Raw genomic sequence first — 23,162 nt, forward strand, 5'->3', positions numbered from 1 at the left:
GGGGATTGGTTATTTCAGGTAGTAAATTACAATGTTGTGAGGCTTTCAGGGGTGGGAATGTGATTGAGGTTTGAGCATGGTGTTGCCAAGTCCAAGCTCAAACTACTTGCCCCAGGACAGGCCGATAAATCGAGAGACAAGTTGTTGGGGCAAGGAATAGCGACTTTATTCAGAAAGCCAGCAGACTGAGAAGACGGTGGGCTCATGTCCCAAAGAAGCATCTGGCCTGAATTAGAATTCAGGCTTCTTTTATACTGAAAGGGGAGGGAGTGAAGTCAAACATTTCCTGGTTCCTGTCAGCCTCTGGAGGGGATGTGTTCATTTTTTCCTCCCTGTGGGCATTCGTAGGTGAATCTGGTCAGGATGTTTCCTGTGAGCTAAACAAAGGTATTTTAGCTTAATGCTCATTACCTGGGGGGTTTAGGTAGGGTTCCCAGTGATGGGCCATTATGTATAATTTAAGCTTATAGGCAACATATCTTTAGTGATTAACTTGTAATAGAACATAAAGGTTCTTCCCTATTACAGTAGTGGTTTGCAGTTTGTACCCACAAGGGCAGAGACTTTCAGATAATTTTTAGGTAGAAATCTGTAGCATTGCCAAACATGAGTTATTTCAGGTCCAATTCTGTGCAGGTTCTGAGAGGTAGTAACTGTGCTGTGGTTAAGAGTAAGGCTCTGGATCTAGAGCATCTGGATCCAGCTCTACCTGTTACTTGCTGTGTGAGTGTAAATAAACGACTCAGGCTCTCTGTGCCATGTCTACAAAATTGGAACAAAGTAATACCTACCTAATGGAGTTATAATGATGTAAGTTGAGTTCATATGTGTAAAGCTCCATAGAACAGTGCCTGCCCCATGATACAGGCTTAGTAAATATTAAGATTTGCTGTTATGTGGTGATTCTGGATCATTCCACATCAACTTTTTATAGATCAAAATATGAAGAGAGATAAAATGATTGTGGTGGGTGCTTGCAAGTTTGAAAAAGTTACCAGGGGCTCAAATGGTCTAGAACAGGAAATCTTAACCTGAGGTCTTCTTATTCCATTTATAAGCATCCAGGTGATCACAGATCCCTTGAAATAGAGACAGAATTTTTGTAAATATTTGTAAATTAATTTCTAAGTGGGCAGAGTGTCCCTAATTTCATGAGATTACCGAGTATGCATGACCCCAAAAAGATCTAGTTCCATTTGTCTGGAATAAGATTATAATAGCTTGGAAGGAACTTTTACAAATTTAGAATCCAATGACATGGAAACAGTTAAGTAAATGCAGTATACCGTTTGATGGAATAATATGCACCTAATAAACATTATGTTTATAAAGAATCAAAAGAAGGGAAAATGTAAATGATAAAATATCAAGCAATAGTTATAGTTATGGACAAAAATACTTAAGAATATTATGAGTTATATATGGATCCCATCCAATAAGAGAGAGTTTTGAAAGACATTTTTCAAGGATTGTATCCAAATGTTTTAAATTGACCATTCAGTGAAGAATTAGAGAGGTGTAGCCACACTTGTTAAGTATCTACTCTGTGCCAAATATTGTTCTGTTTATATGCATATATTTCCTTGCTGCGACTTTGAAGGGGACTTACATAATTTGTGTTCATTCACAGGAGAATCTTGACAGTGAAAGTGTCTCACTGTAGTGATGAGCTACAGCTACAAGATGTTGAAGAGCTGGTAGGTGTCATTTGTTTCAGACCCACCGATTTTCAGTGTTGGGCCTGTTTGTTCAGTTTTCCTAATGACTGAATTCCCTGTTACTCAGTTTTCTACTTTTGGAAATATCTTTATTTTTCTGATTATGGAGTTAATGCGGGTGTGTTGCAAAAAATTCAGCAATCCAGGGAATGTATAGAGAAGGAAGTTAAAATTATATCCTGTAGAGTTAATCATCTCTAATATTTTGATGTATTTTTATTCATTTGCTTAAGGCAGGACAGGATCACTTAAGCACACCTGATCTAAAGCTTCTTTTTCCTTCTGCAGCTCTGGCTTTTCTGGACTCTGTGCTTCACCAGTAGAGGAACCCTATGGAGCATTAATTAGTTCCTGCAATTCTAGAACCATGACTGACGTAAGTTGGTATTTCTCTCTCCTTGAAGTGTTGTGATTTTTAGGTCATGTGAATCTTTTCCTGAATTAACCCTAAAGCTTTTTACTTAACAGAACCCCATGCCTGAACCTGCTTCTCGGTTCCTTCTGTTCCAGTAAAGGATGATGCCAAAGAGCCCAGCGTCCTCCCTCTGTGCCTTTTCCAATCAGTGCCATCATATTCACTGAGCACATTACTCAACATCTCCTGCGATTCAGTCTTCCATCAAGAGCAGTGAAGGAATGGAGTCCTTTAAGGGAAATATTTGAGTGTCTGTCAAAGAATAATGTAAAGAAATATAGAGAACAATCAGCTCGCTTCTATTTGTATACAAGGAAAACCAACAGTAGATTGAGTTCATCTTTCAAAGGCACAAAGAGGATTTCATAGAAGAAGGAAAGAGGAGAGAATGAAAGACTGCAGACATTTGGAAAACAACAGTTTCTCTTTTTCAAGCTAAGATGCTGATTAGTTCATGTCCTATCTAGAAAAAAATGGCTGAAGTTCCCCAATTGTTTTTCTTTTTCAGGCTAAGATACAGCTAGGAAAGAAGTCGGTCAGGATACTCTGCCCTTAGCCAGCTGGATGGCCACCCACGAGAACAGTTTCAGTAGTCTGTGTATTATCTGGAAGAGCTTTGGTGTTTGACTGGGACGTATCCATGGCAGGCTGTCTTGGGTCTTGCCTTTTGTTATTACTTCCATCTTTGTTCGGCCAGGGCTGCCCCATTTCCCTTATCAGAATTTCTCATTCCCAAGACAGGTCTGCGGTGTGATGAGTTAGTGATCAGGGTCCCTTTGGACCACACAGGAAGACGTGGAACTTCTTCACAGACCTGAGTTTTCCAGAAAGACAAGATGGAATATGGGATTTCTTCGTCATAGCCTCAGTTTGTATGAGATCACATGCTTTGCAAGCTTTTAGGATTAGAGCGGGGAGTGAGTGGTTCTTTCCAGGGACTCCCTTATCAGTAAACACCAGTGTCAAAGTCTGTTTAGTTATTGACCAGGATGTGACATCTGTGTTGTGTCTGATATACTCTATCAATATCCTCCAACTCGGGAACAAGGAATGTGTTAAGCAGCAGGTGGTTGATGTTACCATGTAAAAAGATGATCCAGATTCTTAAGTACTGGCTGATAATAGACTCCTAGAATTAAGAAAATCTTGGAAGTTTTGTTCAACCTGAATGTATAATAGTCATTAATCTCATATATCCACATGATGAACTGAATTGCAGGTAATAAAAACATTTTACATATTCGATTCATCATAGTAAGAAAAAATGCTGATGATATAATCTCACCGCATGCTTCACTTGAGGCTTAATGATAATCCTTAATTGAAATCATTTTTCTAAAATAAGAGATTTTGTAGAACATTTGGAAAAAAAGTTTTTATGTGTTTTTGGTATTTCTTAAAGGGAAAAGATGGTGTAGCAGTTCACATTTATAAAGAATTTATGAGACTTCCCTGGTGACACACTGGTTAAGAATCCGCCTGCCAATGCAGGGGACATGGGTTCGAGCCCTGGTCCAGGAAGATCCCACATGCCGCGGAGCAACTAAGCCCGTGTGCCACAACAACTGAGCCTGCACTCTAGAGTCCACGAGCCATAACTGCTGAAGCCCGCGCGCCTAGAACCCGCGCACCACAACGAAGAGTAGCCCCCGCTCGCCGCAACTAGAGAAAGCGCGCACAGCAACGAAGACCCAACGCAGCCATAAATAAATAAATAAATAAATAAGAATTTATGAAGCAGGCACTTAGCAGGTTGTATGTATGTATAGACACCCATAAATGCCCCCATCCCCTTCCCCCAACACTATTTTTATTTAATAGAAGAGAAACATTATTTTATGCATTATCAGACAGATCTGGATAGCTGAGTTACCTCACAGTATCCAGGAAGTTCTGCTGTAATAGGTTTCTTTTAGAACATGTAGACACTCTGCTTTAGTCATACTAATTTCTTTACTTTTCCCTCCCCATACGTCTCACAGGCTTCCAGCCGACTGGATCGTTATATTTTCCTCTTCTTATAGTTTATACTTCGTACTCCTCTTTTTTCCTCTTGGAAATAGTTTCTAAATTTCTTTAATTTCACAAGTAATGTGTGGGTTTTTGGTTTTAGGGCTTGGTGACATTCAGGGATGTGGCCATTGACTTCTCTCAGGAGGAGTGGGAATTCCTGGACCCTGCTCAGAGAGACTTGTACGTGGATGTGATGTTGGAGAACTATAGCAACTTGGTCTCACTGGGTAAGTTCATCTGCCTGAAATAGTTTAGAATCTCCTTTCTGGAACATCAGCTTTCTGCACTAGGAATTACAGGGCTGTCTTTGAAGAAACCAGGTGAATTTCTCCTCCGTGTTCTCAAAGGAATGTTTTGGTATTTGTTGGCTTAGAAATGGGTTCATTGAGCACCTCGATCATCCCATCCCTCAGTAAGCTTCAACCTTCCTCTGGCCCTTTCTGTAATGGCCTCTCTTCTTTAATGACCAAAGAGCTGGATTTGCATTATGGGGTCTTTATTTCATAACCACCGTCAAAGAAACCAGATTTCATACTGTGTTTAGCTTCAACATTTCTATAGATGATCTGTGTCCTTGCTACTCAAAGTGTGGTTCTTTTTTTTAAAATAAATTTATTTATTTTCTATTTACTTATCTTTTGGCCGCGTTGGGTATTCATTGCTGCACGTGGGCTTTCTCTAGCTGCCTGCGGCCAGGGAGGGTTACTCTTCGTTGAGGTGCAGGGGCTTCTTATTGCGGTGGCTTCTCTTGTTGTGGAGCAGGGGCTCTAGGCACGCAGGCTTCAGTAGTTGTGGCACGTGGGCTCAGTAGTTGTGGTGTGCGGGCTTAGTCGCTCTGCGGCATGTGGGATCTTCCTGGACCAGGGATCGAACCCGTGTCCCCTGCATTGGCAGACGGATTCTTAGCCACTGCGCCACCAGGGAAGTCCTGAAAGTGTGGTTCTTTTGTATTAGGAACCATAGAAAGGCCAGAGCAGAGTTAGTGAAGGAGAGGGTACCAAGAAGTGAGTCAGGGAGACAGGCAGGATCCAGGTGACAGGCAGCATTGTTGGTTTTGGGGAAGAATGTGGATTGTTCTCTTAGTGGTTAGAAGCCATGATTTGCTTTATGTGGGGTTTTAATTTTTTTATTGTTAAGCATTACACAAATATCTATCATCAGCTTCTTCTGAGGCTTGTTAGAGTAACTTTTTTTTTTTTAATTAATTAATTAATTTTTGGCTGCATTGGGTCTTTGTTGCTGCGTGCGGGCTTTCTCTAGTTGCGTCAAGAGGGGGCTACTCTTCATTGTGGTGCTTGGGCTTCTCCTTGCAGTGGCTTCTCTTGTTGTGGAGCACGGGCTCTAGGCGCATGGACTTCAGTAGTTGTGGCATGTGGGCTCGGTAGTTGTGGCTTGTGGGCTCTAGAGCACAGGCTCAGTAGTTGTGGCACACTGGCTTAGTTGCTCCGCAGCATGTGGGATCTTCCTGGACCAGAGATCGAACCCGTGCCCCTGCACTGGCAGGCGGATTTTTTTTTTTTTTCATAGCTTTATTGGACTATGATTGCCTTACAATGTTGCGTTAGTTTCTGTTGTACAGCAAAGTGAATCAGCTATAAGTATACATATCCCCTCCCTCTTGAACCTCCCTCCCATCCTCCCTGTCCCACCCCTCTAGGTCGTCACAAAGCATGGAGCTGATCTCCCTGTGCTGTGCAGCAGCTTCCCACTAGCCATCCATTTTACATTTAGAAGTGTGTATATGTCAGTGCTACTCTCTCACTTCATCCCAGCCCCCAGCCCCCTACTCCCACCCTGGCCCCATGTCCTCAAGTCTGTTCTCTAAGTCTGCATCTTTATTCGGCAGGTGGATTCTTAACCACTGCACCAGCAGGGAAGTCCCCGGGGCTTGTTAGAAATGCAGCTCGTCGAGTCCTACCCCAGAGCTGCAGAACAGAAGCTACATTTACACAAGATCCCCAGGTGATTTTTATGCATACTAAAGAATTGCTGCTCTTTGTTATATTCTGACCCATGTATGGGGAGTACAGCTAGAAACAGGATCCTGACATACTCTGGCTTTCAAAAGAGCCTCTCCAATTTATGTAGCAGTGGATTGAATGAACAGAAATTCATACTAAGTGAATACGTTCCTTTACTTCCAACATATTTGAAGTTGAAAGTTACAGTCTGTGAACTTTGCACTTTACAAAGTTAAATCCTACACTAAGTTAAATCCTAGAAATGTCTCACAAAACTTGTTTCCACTTAAGCAAAATAACAACAGTAACAATAATAATGATAATAGTTAACATTGTGCTTACTATAAACCAGGCCCTGTTCTAAGCAGAGCAAATACATGAAGTTATTTAACTTTTACAGGATCCCCGTGAGGTAGGTACTATTTTTAACCCTTTTTATAGATGAGATTACTGAGGCACATACAGTTTAAGTGCCCTCCCAAGGTCACACAGCTGGTGGGGATGCAGTGGCAACAACTGAACCTAGGAAGTCTGGCTCCAGAATCTGTGTTCTTAACCACTGTGTTCTGTTTGCTCTAAAGAGATAGAACCTGAATGAGTCTAAAACAAGATCATTTTCCTACTTATATGATCTCATGTTCTTCATTCCCACCATCCTTCTCTTCTCTGAAGTCTTCATCAATATTATTTTTACCTTTACTTTATTGCAAATTTAACCAAATGTTTTGCCCTTATAATTAAAAAAAAACACACAACAAAACCCTTACACCATTTGGCATTTCTTTTCTTGCAAACACACACTCCATTTCTAAGCCAGATATGATGACATTATTGGAGCAAGGAGAAGAGCCCTGGGTAGTTGAGGGGTGGGTGGGGTACAAGAAGTTGCATTACAGGAAGGCAAAGGCAGGAGGGAACCATCAGTGCAGGAACGACCTCACAGGTCACAGAGGAGGAGAAGGGGGAACAGCTGGGATGGTATTTGGAAACTCCTTATGAAGGACCAAGGCCTGGGAGGAGATAGAGATCTCAGTTTGAGCTACAAAAGGAACTTCATCTTCATCTCATTTCCCAGGCTCCTTGTTTTTCTTCTTATAATTCCCCCCCATTTCAGTGAGGAAGGTGTTCTTTTTTGTTCCCAATGGAACCATTTTACTTACATGTTGGATGCAGGTGCTTTCCAGCTCTTTTGCATTTGTGTGTGTATGTGAATGAATATACATATTCATTCATAAATTCTTCAAACATTTGGAGTGCCTACTCCTTGCCAGGCATTGTACTGGGCACTATTAATACAATCAGGAACAAGATTGATAAGTTGCTTATTCTCATGCACTTTATGTAGTTGAGGAGAAACATAAAATAAGTAAACAAGTAGATAAATAGTATCATGTAATGAAACATGTTGTTCAGGAGAGGCAAACAGCGTAAGAGAATAGAAAATGATGAGAATTGAAAGGGCCAATTCAGATAAGATGGTCAGGGAAAGCTTTCTTGAATAGAGACATGAAGCCTGGGATCAAGTTATATGAATACCTGGGGGCGGAATATATCAATCACAGTGAATGGCAAAGGCCCTAAGGTTGGTAAGGAACTTTATTGGAGGAACTCTAAGAAGGCCAGGGTAGAGTTAGTAAAGGAGCATGTGCTAAGAATTTGGGTCACGGAGATAGGCAAGGGCTAGACAGTATACAGTTTTGGGGGTTTTGTCTTAAGAATATATATATTTTTAGATTATATTCCATTATAGGTTATTACAAGGTATTGAATATAGTTCCTTATGCTGTACAGTGAATCCTTGCTGTTTATTCTGTGTATAGTAGTTTGTATCTGTTAATCCTATATTCCTAATTTATCCCCCCCCCACTTTCCCCTTTGGTAACCATAAGTTTTCAATGTCTGTGAGTCTGCTTCTGTTTTGTATATAGATGCATTTGTACTATTTCTTAGATTCCACATATAAGTGATATCATATAATATTTGTCTTTCTCTGACTTACTTCACTTAGTATGATATTCTCTAGGTCTATCCATGTTGCTGCAAATGGCAATATTTCTTTCTTTTTTATGGCTGAGTAATATTCCATTGTGTATATACACCACATCTTTTAAAACGAATTGTCTATTGATGGGCACTTGGGTTGTTTCCATGCCTTGGCTATTGTAAATAGTACCACTATAAACATTGGGGTGCATGTATCTTTCTGAATTGGAGTTTTCATCTTTTTGGAATATATGCCCAGGAATGGGATTACTGGATCATATGGTAGCTCTATTTTTAGTTTTTTAAGAAACCTCCATACTGTTTTCCATAGTGAGTGCACCAATTTATATTCCTACCAACACTGTATGAGGGTTCCCTTTTCTCCACACCCTCTCCAGCATTTATTATTTGTAGACTTTTTGAGGGTGGCCATTCTGACCAGTGTGAGGTGATACCTCATTGCAGTTTTGGCTTGCATTTCTCTAATACTTACTGATGTTGAGCATCCTTTCATGTGCCTGTTGGCCATCTGTATGTCTTCTTTGGAAAAATGTCTATTTAGGTCTTCTGCCTATTTTTTGATGGGGTTGTGTTTTTTTTTTAATACTGATTTGTTTGAGCTGTTTGTATATTTTGGAAATTAACCCCTGTTGGTCGCATCATTTGCAAATATTTTCTCCCACTCTGTATGTTGTCTTTTCATTTTGTTGATTTATTTTGTTATGCAAAAGCTTTTAAGTTTGATTAGGTCCCATTTGTTTATTTTTGCTTTTATTTCTCTTGCCTTGGGAGACTGGTCTAAGAAAATATTTCTACGATTTATGTCCAGGAATGTTTTGCCTGTTTCTCTTCTAGGAGTTTTATGGTGTCATGTCTTAATATTTACGTCTTTAAGCCATTTTGTATATGGTGTGAGGGAGTGTTCTGATTTCATTGATTTACATGTAGCTGTTCAGCTTTCCCAACACCACTGTTGAAGAGACTTTTTTTCATTGTATGTCTTGTCTACTTTGTCGTAGATTAATTGACCGTAGATGTATGGGTTTATTTCTGGGCTCTCTATTCTGTTGCATTGATCAATATGTCTGTTTTTGTGCTAATACCATGCTGTTTTGATTATTGTAGCTTTGTAATATTGTCTGAAGTCTGGAAGAGTTATGCCTCCAGCTGTTTTTCCTCTCAGGATTACTTTTTCAATTCTGGGTCTTTTGTGGTTCTGTATAAATTTTAGGATTATTTGTTCTAATTCTGTGAAAACTGAGACAAACAACAATGAAAACACAACTTACAAATGAATGGGATACACCAAAGCAGTTCTAAGAAGTTCACAGTGATACAGGCTTTCCTCAAGATATAAGAAAAATTTCAAATAAACAACCTAACCCACCACCTAAAAGAATTAGAAAAAGAAGAACAAACAAAACCCAAAGTCAACAAGAGGAAGGACACAATAAAGATCAGAGAGGAAATAAATAAAAAAGAGATCAAAGCAACAATAGAAAAGGTCAATAAAACCAGGAGCTGTTTTTTTGAAAAGATAAACAAAATCAACAAACCTCTTGCCAGGCTCACCAAGAAGAAAAGAGATACAACCCAAATAAATGAAATAAGAAATGAAAGAGGAGAAACAACAACCAATACCATGAAAATACAAAAAATCATAAGAGAATACTATGAACAGTTATATGCCAACAAATTGGACAACCTAGAAGAAATGGACAAGTTTCTAGAAACATACAGCCTGCCAAAACTGAATCAAGAAGAAGCAGATAACTTGAAGAGACTGATCACTAGAAATGAAGTAGGATCTGTAATTTAAAAAAACTCCATGCAAACAAAAAGTCCAGGACTGGATGGCTTCTCTGGGGGATTATACCAAACATACAAAGAAGAACTTCTACCTATCCTTCTCAAACTACTCCAAAAGATTGAAGAGGGAATGCTTCCAAATTCATTCTATAAAGCCGTCATCACCTTGATACGAAAACCGGACAAAGACACTACAAAAAAAGAAGATTACAGGCCAATATCACTGATGAATATAGATGCAAAAATTCTCAACAAAATATTAGCAAACTGAATCCAACAATATATAAAAAGGATCATACTCCATGGTCAGTTGGATTCGTTCCAGGGTCGCAAGGCTGGTTCAACATATGCAAATCAATCACTGTGATACATACACCACATTAACCAAAAAAAAGAGGAAAACCACATGATCATCTCAATAGACACAGAAAAAGGATTTGATAAAATTCAACATCCGTTCTTGATAAAAACTCTCACTAAAGTGGGTATAGAGGGAACATATCTCAACATAATAAAAGCCATTTACAACAGACCCACAGCCAACATATCAATAGTATTCAGTGGTGAAAAGCCTTCTCACTAACTTCAGGAACCAGACAAGGATGCCCACTCCCACCACTTCTATTCAACAAAGTATTGGAAGTCCTAGCCACAGAATTCAGACAAGAAAAAGAAATAAAAGGTATCCAAATTGGAAGGGAAGAGGTAAAATTGTCACTATTTGCAAATGACACGATACTCCATATAAAGAACCATAAAGACTTCACACAAAAACTATCAGAACTAAAAAATAAATTCAGCAAGGTAGCAGGATGCAAGATTAGTATACAGAAAATGTTGCATTTCTTTATACTAACAGTGAAATACCAGAAAGTAAAAAAAAAAAAAAAAATTCCATTTAAACTCATGTCCAAAATAAAGTACCTAGGAATAAACTTAACCAAGGAGGTGAAAGACCTATATGCTGAAAACTATAAAACATTGATAAAGGAAATTAAAAATGATTCAAAGAAATGGAAAGATATCCCATGCTCTTGGATTACAAGAATTAATATCGTTAACATGACCATACTACCCAAAGCAATCTACAGATTTAATGCATTCCATATCAAAATACCTATTTCTTGTTACTTCTGAAGATTCCAGCCCTGTTATTTTGTACAGTGTTCTTCAGTTTGGGTTTGTCTGCTCTTTCCTCGTGATTAGATTTGGATTATGCATCTTTGGCAGGAGTATCACAGAACTGATGGTGTGTTCTCCTTGCATTCTGTCAGGTGGAGCAAATGATTTGTCATTATTGATGATGCTTACTTTGAGCAGGTGATTATGGTAGTGTCCACGGGCCTCCTCCCTGTGAAGTTAATCTTTTTCCTTTAATGAGCCTTTTGTGAGGAGGAACTTTGAGACTATTAAGTATTGTATTCCTCTTCAAACTTTAAACTTACTCATATGTTGGATTTCTAGTCAGTGGGTTGTAATCTGTTCTTCCCATTTTTTATTTTGAAGCTGGTCCTGGATTTGACCAGTGGGAATTCTCTCAGCAGTGGTTTCTGTGTCCTTTGGCATGTCTCCATCACACTTAGAGCACCTCCTTATTTTCTTCCCCACACCATGTTCCAGGCTCATCTTGCACTTTCCCTGCTCCAGCCCTAAAGTCAGCCATTTCTTCAAGGTGTCCTGGTTCCTTTTAGTTGAGAATGCTATTTAGAAGCCAGAATCTGGGTACTAGATTTGCTCATTGCTGCTGGGGGATGGCTGTCCCTAGGCCCTCTCAGTGGACAGAGTAGGGAATATGTTTATATGCATACATACATATACATGCACACACATTTACATCTATAGATTGAAACCATGAGTTCATACAGATATCTCCAATTCCATTTCAACACTACAGGTTTCATTTCAGCTTATTCACTTTCCATATTTCTAACTCCCTTTTCTGACAGTGAAAAACCTGGGTTCTATTATCCTTAATGTATTTATTGTCAACCCTTGAACTACATGGGTTTGAACTATGCAGGTCCACTTATATGCAGATTATTTTTCAATAAGTATACAGTTGACCCTTCATTTCTATGTGTTCTGCATCTGTGGAAAAGGAGGGCCGATTATGGGACTTAGCATCCTCAGGTATGGGTTCTGAGGTGGGTTCTGGAACCAATCCCCCAAGGATCCCAAGGGACAACTGTACTTATCTGATCAAACTCTCTATGTGTAACCAGTCTTCCATTATCAACACCACCACCACCACCTTGATCATGTGATTGCCTGTCTCATCCCACTTGGGCTGTGACAACCCATACCAGGTCACTCACACACAGACACTTGTCCTTACTCTGCTTGCATTCTGACTCCTGACATAGGACAACCCTTTTATACTGAAACCCTCCTCATGCTGGTTGACCTTTAGTACCCTGCTCTGGGGCTTCATTTTATTAAATCTTGATCCTTGAGGATACATTTTTAGAATATTCTGTATGATGAAATGGGAAGTCTCCATTAAGCTCTTTTGCTGTATACTAAGGTGCAGTGGTTGCCTTGAGGGAAACCACCTGTGCCGATGTTTGAATTGTGAGTTAAACTAGCTGCTTTTTTCATGGAACACAGTTTTGGTTTTGGTTTTGGTTTTTTTTCCCTTGGAAGAATGAGACAAACTATGGTTCTTTAGGCTTGGGTATTTGGAAAACATTTTCTTGTAAATGAGCCTGTCACTTTAAGAACAACTGAAAGTATTTGTTGCCAATGATAAAATTCAAAATTTTAAGTAAAAATTAGAATTGTATGAAGCTTATATCTATTATTTTGAGATTTACAGCTTCCCAATAAATAAAAAAATTTCTGGTGAGGTGATATTATTAACGTGATTTTTTGATATCATGTAATGAAATATGTCAACATTTCAAAGATCTGCATAGCTCAGTGAACCACTGTTTTTCAGATAACCAGTACATAGTACAAAATTATGCATGGATAAAAAATCATCCAAAGTGCAATGGATTTTAATGTAATGTAGTATGAAAAGTTCACCGGTATGGTTGCATATTCCACATTGGAACTAATCTTTAAGAAACCACCACGTCTCAATTTTTACTGTAGTATCAAAGAATAACACCCAAAATTACCTGAACAGGTTCATAGACTATTCTGCCATTTTACAATTACACATCTGTGAGAGGCTGGATTTTCTTCATATCCTTCAACCAAAATAGCATTGTTACAGATTGAATGCAAAAGCAGATGTGAGAATCCAGTTGTCGTCTGTTATACCAGATATTAAAGAGATTTGCAGAAGATTAAAACAATAATTCATTAATTTTTTTGTTTGGGAAAATTTAATTATTTAATATTATTTGTTAACATTTAATGATTTATTGTCACTTTAAAATAATTAATAAATCTTTAAATTTCTATTTTAATTTCTAATGTGGTAAATATCAAAAGATATAACCCACATAAACAAAACCTCTTTTGTGTTCTCAGTGCTTTTTTTTTAAACATCTAAAAAGAAGTTAAACCTGTATTCATTTACTAACACTGTTAAGCATAACACTTAACATTCAAGTCCAGGTAATTATAATACAAGCCCAATTGAATTTTTTTTTTTTTCCTGTATGCGGGCCTCTCACTGTTGTGGCCTATCCCGTTGCGGAGCACAGGCTCTGGACGCGCAGGCTTAGTGACGATGGCTCACGGGCCCAGCCGCTCCGCGGCATGTGGGATCCTCCCAGACCGGGGCACGAACCCGTGTCCCCTGCATCGGCAGGCGGACTCTCAACCACTGCGCCACCAGGGAAGCCCCCAATTCAAATTTGTTGACCTATTTGTTGATGCTAAGTTGTACAAAACTGTACTCCTTTTAGTTGACATTTGGTCATCTCAAAGTAGTTGTAATATTAGGTTGGTCAATTTAAATACTGTGGCTTCCTTTTGGATATACACACAGTCTTTACACCCAAATGTAAATGTATACAAAGCAATAAGACATTGTTAAATAAAAGAGCAATAGTTAGTGCAGTTTAATTCATGATTAAAATTACTTCCCACAATCACATCCACAGTACTCATCCACCATTTAATAGCTCAACCAAAATATTATACAATCACCAATAGGCAAAAATACTAGATTTGTATATTTTGTATTTCAAATATACTTATGCATGTGCAAGCAAGGGATTTACCAATATTTAAGAGTATAAGAGATACTGAGACCAAAAAATTTGAGAACTACTTCTCCAGGGTGTGGTTCTTACTTTCAGTATATGGCCTTTGAGAGGCATCAGATAAATGCTTGAGGGTGTTCACTGAGGTCTTTCCATTCAGGTTGGGTTGGCATTCCAGTGTACAACCTCTAGAATCTCTGAGAGTACCCCAGTCACATTGTGGAGAGGCATCTTGTGGATGCATAACGACATTCGGTTACAGATCCAAGGGAGAATCCCTGTATAGATTCCCGGAACTTCTTTGCATGACTTCTTTCTCTGATAAATCTTGAACCACAAATTCCAGTCACCTGAGCAGCCCTGAACTCAGATCCTAATATCCTTTGCCCAGTGACTTGACTAGTGGAAGGGCACATTTTGGTTTAAGAGATCATTTACACAGGAAGATGAGGGACTTGTTAAAGTGATCTTTGTGGAATCCTCCAGAAAACTGTCATATCAGAACATTAATATCACAAGAACTGAAAAATCAAAGCTGAGTTTGTTGTTGGACAGGGGAGAGGCTTGTGCTTAGGAATTCAGTAAGTCTCCTGATTGAGTTCACTTATGGGTATTCTTTTCAATTTGTCTTTATTTCTACTATAAAGGGCTTTTTTCTGGTAAAGGCAATAAAATGTGTGGTTTTCTTGTTTTCTTTCAGAGTTGGAGTCAACATATGAGACCAAAAATACATTTGCAAAAAAGGACATTTTTGAAATAAATTTTCCCCAACAGGAGATAAAGGAAAGAAGTAAAACCCTTGGCTTTGAGGCATTCCTTTTCAAAAATAATTGGAAGTGTAAGAGAAGATTTGAGGGCCTCCAGGGACATCAAGAGGGATACTTCAATCAAATGATAATCAGCTATGAAAAAGTGCCCACTTACAGAAAACATAAATCTCTTACTGCACATCAAAAAATTCATAATCAAGAGAAACCCTACGTTTGTAAGGAATGTGGGAAGGCTTGTAGTCATGGCTCAAAACTTGTTCAACATGAGAGAATTCATATGGCTGAAAAACATTTTGAATGTAAAGAATGTGGGAAAGACTTTTTAAGTGCCTATCAACTCACTGTGCATCAGAGATTTCATACTGGTGAGAAACCTTATGAATGTAAGGAATGTGGGAAGACCTTTAGTTGGGGATCAAGCCTTGTTAAACATGAGAGAATTCATACTGGCGAGAAGCCCTATGAATGTAAAGAATGTGGGAAGGCCTTCAGTCGTGGCTATCACCTTACTCAACATCAGAAAATTCATATTGGTGTGAAATCTTATGAATGTAAAGAATGTGGAAAGGCCTTTTTTTGGGGCTCAAGCCTTGCTAAACATGAGATAATTCATACAGGTGAGAAACCTTATAAATGTAAAGAATGTGGGAAGGCCTTCAGTCGTGGCTATCAACTTACTCAGCATCATAAAATCCACACTGGTAAGAAACCTTATGTATGTAAAATATGTGGAAAGGCTTTTTGTTGGGGCTATCAACTTACTCGACATCAGATATTTCATACTGGCAAGAAACCCTATGAATGTAAGGAATGTGGGAAGTCCTTTAATTGTGGCTCAAGTCTGGTTCAACATGGGAGAATCCATACTGGTGAGAAACCCTATGAATGTAAAGAATGTGGAAAGGCCTTTAGTCGAGGCTATCACCTTACTCAACATCAGAAAATCCATACTGGTGAGAAACCCTTTGAATGTAAAGATTGTGGGAGGGCCTTTAGTTGGGGTTCAAGCCTTGTTAAACATGAGAGAATCCATACTGGTGAGAAATCCTATGAATGTAAAGAATGTGGAAAGGCCTTTGGTAGTGGCTATCAACTTACTCGACATCAGATATTTCATACTGGCAAGAAACCCTATGAATGTAAGGAATGTGGGAAGACTTTTAATTGTGGCTCAAGTCTGGTTCAACATGAGAGAATCCATACTGGTGAGAAACCCTATGAATGTAAAGAATGTGGAAAGGCCTTTAGTCGTGGCTATCACCTTACTCAACATCAGAAAATCCATACTGGTGAGAAACCTTTTAAATGTAAGGAATGTGGGAAGGCCTTTAGTTGGGGTTCAAGCCTTGTTAAACATGAGCGGGTTCATACTGGTGAGAAATGCTATGAATGTAAAGACTGTGGGAAGGCCTTTGGTAGTGGCTATCAACTTCATGTTCATCAGAGATTTCATACTGGCAAGAAACCTTATCAATGTAAGGAATTTGGAAAGACATTTACTTGTGGCTCAAGCTATGTTCAACATGAAAGAACTAATAATAATGATAAACCCTACAAATATAAAGAATGTGGGGAAGTCTTTATATGGACAGCTTACTCAAATAAGACAATTGATACTGGTGAAACTTTATGATTGAAGAGATGTGAAAGAACATATTTTTGTGTGTGTACAGACAACTTACTTAACATGAGGAGAAGTCTTACTCTTGAGAAACCTTGTTAATGTAGGGAATGTGCAAAAGCCTTACCTGTGTATGGACAATTCACTTGATACCAGAAAATTCATACTAGTGAGAAATATTTTGAACATGAGGAATATGAAAAGTCCTTTAGACTTCTGTATAATCTTATTGAACATCTATACTGATGTGAAGCCATTTAAATGTAGGGAATGTGTAAAGATCTTTAATTCATGGTGCAATGTCTCATAAACATTGGAAAAATTATGCTCATTACTCTTTAAGGGAAGGATCTAAATTTAATTTGGTTCTTGCCCTGCATATCAGAGAATTCATACTGCTGTGAAATCCTGTGAATTTAAGGAATGTGGGAAGACTTGTAGACATGGTAAACATCTTAGAATACATCAGGGAATTCATCCAAATGAGAAATCCTTTGAATTAAAATTGTAGGAAGGCTTTTAGACAACTGCTACTCAAACTATTGGCCAGAGACTTTTTGCCAGTCCACAGAACTGTTACCTGTCAATCATGAGATAAATGCAGAAAGTGAGAGTAAGTGTCTGGAAACTTTTATAGCAATTTGATATTGCCATAACATCATTATATTTTACAAAAGTATCAGTCGATGAATGATTGGAAATTAAAAACAAAAAGTTTATCCTTTCCTAGATAATTTGAGAGACAGCATTCACACTTCTTAAAACATGAGACAAGTCGCAATGTGACTTAATTAGAACAAGAAATCCCTCCCTTGTTACCTCCCTGGTTAAAGTAGCAGAATATTCATTCCATAGGAAGATTTGGCTAATGTGGGAATCACAATTTCCTTCTGCGCGTAAGAGCATAGAGAATTTATACCAGATATGTTGATTTAGTGAATGTATAGAAGCTTTCCAACACTATTCAGTCTTTGTTAAACTTCAGCAAACTCTTCCTAGAGAATAACCCTGTTAATATCACACATGTAGGAAACACCTTATCTATGGCAGAAGCCATACTTTTTTTAATTTCTCAGTACACGGGCCTCTCACTGTCGCGCCCCCACCCCCACCCCGTCGCAGAGCACAGGCTCCGGATGCGCAGGCTCAGCGGCCATGGTTCACGGACCTAGCCGCTCCGCGGCATGTGGGATCTTCCTGGACCGGGGCATGAACCCGTGTCCCCTGCATCGGCAGGCGGACTCTCAACCACTGCGCCACCAGGGAAGCCCAACCATGCTTATTTTTATCACCATTCTACCTCCTTATTACTTGTGGGATGTTGGGCAAACTGCTTATCCCCTCTGGGCATCATGTTTAAAATGCTCGTGATGGTAGCTCTGTAATAGTGCTGTTGTAGAGATTGGATGGATGTAGTATGGGTCAAATCCTTGGAAGAGTATTTAGTATGTAGCCTGTGCTCAATACATACTATTCTTATTATCATCATCATAAATATTATTACTGGCGAAGTCTTAGGAGAGGAATGCCCATTTCGTATAATTAATTAAGAAAAGTACCCATAACCACTCATCCATTTGAATTTCAGATAGTGCATTCTGGATAAAAGACCTAGTAAAATGTAAAGAATTTGAGAGAATTTTTACTCATAATTTATCCCTTAAGCTGCATCAAAAATTAAGACTAAAAAGAAACATTTTGGATTTAGTAAGTGTTAAGATGTTGGGATTATGCCTGGAGAAGAATCAGAGAGAAATGTGAAGCAGTTTGCTGTAATGAATCCCAACAGACAAGTAGTAATTAAAATTCTCCACTCACTTTTCGAGGTAAATTAGAAATTAAAGAGAACAAAAAGAAAACTGTCCATTTTGGAATTCTTTACCAAAAGTTTATTATGATCATTTTTTAGACATTCAGAAAAATGTAAAGGACAGTATAATGAACATCCATCTACTCTCTACATGGAATCAAGAATTCTAAACATTTGGCCATTTTTGCTTTCTGAATATATATTCACGCATGGCATTTGGTTGTCATGTCTCTAGATTTTAGTCTTGAACAGACTTTTTGAAGATTTCAGGAAAGCTATTTTATAGAATGCCATACATTCTAGATTTTGTTTGTTCTCTCATAGTGAAATTTAATTTGTACCTCTATCCTTCATATCTCTCGTAAAATCAAGTTAGAGTTACAGGATTAAACATTTTCCACCAGAACAGTTCATAGGAGGTGACATGTAATTTTATTGAAAGACATCATAAGCAATTAATATCCATTTTCCCCACTATCACCAATGCTACGTTTGATCATTAAGATGGTGATTGCTGGACTTCCCCAGTGGCGCAGTGGTTAAGAATCTGTCTGCCAATGCAGGGGACATGGGTTCGATCCCTGGTCCAGGAAGATCCCACATGCCACAGAGCAACTAAGCCCATGCGCCACAACTACTGAGCCTGCGCTCTAGAGCCCACAAGCCACAACTACTGAGTCCATGCGCTGCAACTACTGAAGTCCATGTGCCTAAAGCCCATGCTTCGCAACAAGAGAAGCCATCGCAATGAGAAGCCTGCACACTGCAACGAAGAGTAGCCCTTGTTCCCTGCAACTAAAGAAAGCCCGCATGCAGCAACGAAGACCCAACACAGCCAAAAATAAAATAAAATAAATAATAATTTTTTTAAAAAAGATGGTGACTGCTAGAGTTCTCCATTATAAAGATCCATTATACAACTAGTAGGATTAGTGAACCTTGGTCAGCTACTTTTGGGAATGTATAATCATATGTATGTATAAGTTCTGAATCAAAGAGAAAATTGAAACAATTAGAGTTTTTGCAGAGAACAATGATAATGAAATGATTGTATATTGGAGCTTGCAGGATGTCCCTGAAGCTCTACTCAGTGGAAAAGTAATACCATTGTTAATATGTCTTGGAGGAACCAAGATGCATCTGGCCCAGATGGAGGGCCAGAACTATACCTTGTTTCCCCCAGTATCTACATGGTTCCTGTCACACTGAACTAAGAAGCTAGAAAAATAACAAATCCTAAACCAAAATACAGAAGCAATCAATATAGCTAAAATTTGAGATTAATGATTAGGAATTAAAGCAGTAGTCCTTGATCATTATTCCTCTGTGAAAAATCCACTAACCTCAACTAGACTTTGATAAATCTGAACAAGGAAAAATCAAGAAAATTGGCAACATTGTAGAATCATGAATAAGAAAGGAGATATAATTATAGATATGGAGTTTTTTTTAATTTAAGGCAGTACAATATATTTAAACCTATTTGGACGAATAAACAAAGGAAAAGGCTGAAAAAATTGGTCCAGGATCTCCCTTTTAGAAAAAAACACTTGGAAATTGTCATCTCCTTAGGTAAAAAGTTCAAGATGAAAATAGCTAAAAATTTTACTAACTCATCTTACCTGGACAACATAAATCCAGTAACAAAACTAAATGGAGATACCCTCTAAAAAGCAAAAGCTAGATTAACTGAATTTAGGTAAATGTAAAAATTCTAATTAAAATATCAGCAAGCAGGGCTTCCCTGGTGGCGCAGTGGTTGAGAGTCCGCCTATCGATGCAAGGGATATGGGTTCGTGCCCCGGTCCGGGAGGATCCCACATGCTGCGGAGCGCCTGGGCCCGTGAGTCGTGGCCGCTGAGCCTGCGCGTCCGGAGCCTGTGCTCCGCAACGGGAGAGGCCACAGCAGTGAGAGCCCCGCGTACCGAAAAAAATAAAAAATAAAAAAAAAATAAAATATCAGCAAGCAGAATCCACATGTAAGATGTAAGATTGTGCAATAGAAAATATATGGGATATCCAGACCCAAAAGTTTCTGGTTTAAATGGAAATATAAGCTAACTGACAAAAAATGGAATCAGCACAACTGTAATTCATTCTGATAGTTTCTTAGACCTGTATGACTCTTAGAGCAGGAAATCACACACAGCGACTTAATTCTAAGATGAATTTTAATATTTAGAAATCAGAAGGCATCTCAAAGTTGGTGGCTTCTCACATTCACTTTCATCTGGGTGGCTGTCATGATTTGGTGCTAGCATCAAAGCATATTAGTTATGATGAAATAGAAGTGTGTTTATATACTCACAGAATTCAACCCTTTAAAAATTACCTATTTCCAAATATCAGTTACATCAAAACTGCATTGAGAAATGTCTGTGGTTCATCTTGGTCATTGTTTTAATCTGCACCCTACCTCTATGTCCATTTTGTGCAGGTAGGCCATCCGCGATATCACTGTACAGTCGTTTACTGGCTAGTGGTTGACAGCATTATTCCACATAATTGCAATTTTAATCATCCAATGTAACACAAAGGAGAATACTTCTGAGTGTTTTAATAGAGTAAAGCATTACCAGTCAGTATTTTACTCCTCCTGGGTGCCATAGTTGCATGTTAACTAGGAGATGTGGAGATTGTGCCTCGTCCCACCAAGCATTTCTGAAATTGTCTCAAAGATCACCAGTACTTAAAAATACTTGAAAAACAAGGGGAATTCTCTGGTTAAAGAAGCTTATGAAGCAGCATCTTCTAAATCCCCCTTAGGGAATGACCAAAAGCACCTTATCAGTTCATCAAAAGACAAGTGAAGAAAACTGTTCAACTTTGTTTAAATTGGTATATCTCAAACTGTACTATGGAAATACCAATTCTCACGACTTATTAACATCTTAGGGATGTGAAACTGCATTGGGAAATGCTGCCATAACTAAAAGAGAGTTTGTAAAGTTGGAAATTTCAGTCACCAAGTCTGATTGTTAGCTGACAGGATGACAGCATCATGCTCTCAAACAGTTAGTTGCCTTCTAACGTTTTCTCTTAATTTGTGAGTAAAAATCCTTTTGTACCTAAGTAGGCATGGCTCCTGAGTTTTATCAAATGCCATTTCATTATCCCTTTCTGCAGTGGTGTAGTATTTAATATGTTAATGTGATAATTTATACTGACAGACCTTTTGACTTCTTCCCATCCCTGGATATACCCAGGTTAGCCACTGATGTGTGTATGTGTGCGCGCGCGTGTCTCTTTTATATGCACTGCTTGATTTCATTTGCTACTATTTTATTTAGAATTTTTACATCTCATGAGTGAGACTGATAATTGTCTTTTAAAATGTATTTTTGTATGTTTTGTATTGTGATTACCTGTTCTTTAAAATTGCGGGACTGTATTGGCTTGTTTTGTTTTGACTTGGAAACCCTTAATCGCTCTTCTAGTTTCATCTGTTGATTTGCTTGTTTTCAAATTTCTACTTAGGACACAACAATTTCTCTGAGTGCCCAGCACAGTTCCTCTAAAGAACCTTCATAGCCGAGATCCACAAAAGCATCATTCCAACACTGCCTCTCATTGAAAATCCTTCATTATATGTTCTTGGGTATGCTGTGTTGGGAAGTCAGAGCTCCTTATAGGACTGTTATGACCAAACTTGTCCATGTCTTTCAGAGCATACATGTACACATTTCTTTCTCTATATACTGGAAGTGAAATTGCTTCGGTTTGGTTATGCGTATGCCTGTGTTCAGCTTTAGTAAGTTTAGTTCTCCTAAATAGATTTCCAAACAGATATACCAACTGGCACTCCCACCAGCAGTGTGTGTTTGTATCCTTGACAATACTTGGCATCGTCAGTTTAAGATATATATATATTTTCTGCTACTCTGGTAGGTATATAGTGGCATCTGATTGTGACGATTGTGGTTCACATTTCCAATTTTCTTATTGTTTATTGGCTATTTGAATATTTTTGCAGTATCTCTCCTTGCTCATACATCATTGGATGCATTAGGTTTGTCTAGTTTCACAAAGTATCTGTACAATTTGTAGGACAGCATTTAACACCTAGGCCATTCTGTGTGTGTGTTCATCCCCCACCAGACAGCTGGTTGATGGCTGTGATGGAATCAGCTTTGTCTCTGCATCTCCAGCTCCCAGTATGAACCATGTCCTTTAGTTGTTTGTTACAGTTAGGATATACTAATCAGAAATTAAAATACCAACCTGGCTGAAGAAATGAGAAAGTATGTTGAGTCATATAACAGGCTTTAAAAGGGAGAACCAGCTCCAGAGATTTTTGATTCATTAGGAAAATGAAATATTCAGAGACTCAGATTCTCTTTCGTTTTCCACTTTGTATTCCCCAGTGTTGGCTGCTACCATGACGGCTGACAGGTTTTGGGACATTCTACACAGCCATGACAACATCCAGAGGTAAAAATAGGAGAGATCATTTTCTGTTCTCTCTCTTAGGAGCAAGGAAACATTTCCCATTAGCCAACAGTGTACGTCTGCTCTTAATTGCTAAAATGGGTCATGGGTAGTTTCTGACATAATCACTAATGTTACTTTAAATTGGTCACAGACTCTTGAATGTTTTATTTAAATAAGAAATCTAGCAGACCCATGCATTTCATTAACTTTTCATGCATGTATATATAATGAAAGAAACACCAGAATAAACCAGATCCTTTATTTTAACAAAAATTTTACACATGTGTACATTTCATAAAACATGACAATTTAAATTAAATGTATGTATGATTAAGACCACCAAACATAATTACAGACTCTTGAGAGGTTAATGTTTATTTCAAAAAGACAACAAAAAATCTGAAGTATTAAAGTCTATTTTATTAGTGAGAACATTTACTAGGAGCTTTTTATTATCTGATTTTTTGTAGC

At 38.4% G+C, this 23,162-nt stretch overlaps 1 protein-coding gene across 12 annotated transcripts in view; it reads left to right on the forward strand.

Moving 5' to 3' along the window:
• The window catches only part of ZNF283 (zinc finger protein 283), an 88,181-nt gene extending 66,530 nt beyond the window's left edge, over nucleotides 1–21,651 (forward strand). For 10 of the 12 annotated variants that reach the window (XM_073795961.1, XM_033846388.2, XM_073795962.1 and 7 more), the window contains 4 exons: nucleotides 1,631–1,697; nucleotides 2,007–2,094; nucleotides 4,247–4,373; nucleotides 14,760–21,651. In XM_073795961.1, coding sequence (XP_073652062.1) covers nucleotides 1,666–1,697; nucleotides 2,007–2,094; nucleotides 4,247–4,373; nucleotides 14,760–16,462 — 1,950 coding nt within the window. In that variant the 5' untranslated portion in view covers nucleotides 1,631–1,665 and the 3' untranslated portion in view covers nucleotides 16,463–21,651. Of the gene's footprint in view, nucleotides 1–1,630; nucleotides 1,698–2,006; nucleotides 2,095–2,186; nucleotides 3,353–4,246; nucleotides 4,374–14,759 lie in introns of those variants that run through there. The other 2 variants (XM_033846390.2, XM_033846391.2) reach the window with 2 other exon arrangements.
• Nucleotides 21,652–23,162: the final 1,511 nt, after the last annotated feature.

The sequence above is a fragment of the Tursiops truncatus genome, chromosome 19, assembly GCF_011762595.2.
Source record: "Tursiops truncatus isolate mTurTru1 chromosome 19, mTurTru1.mat.Y, whole genome shotgun sequence".
Classification (NCBI taxonomy): Eukaryota; Metazoa; Chordata; class Mammalia; order Artiodactyla; family Delphinidae; genus Tursiops; species Tursiops truncatus.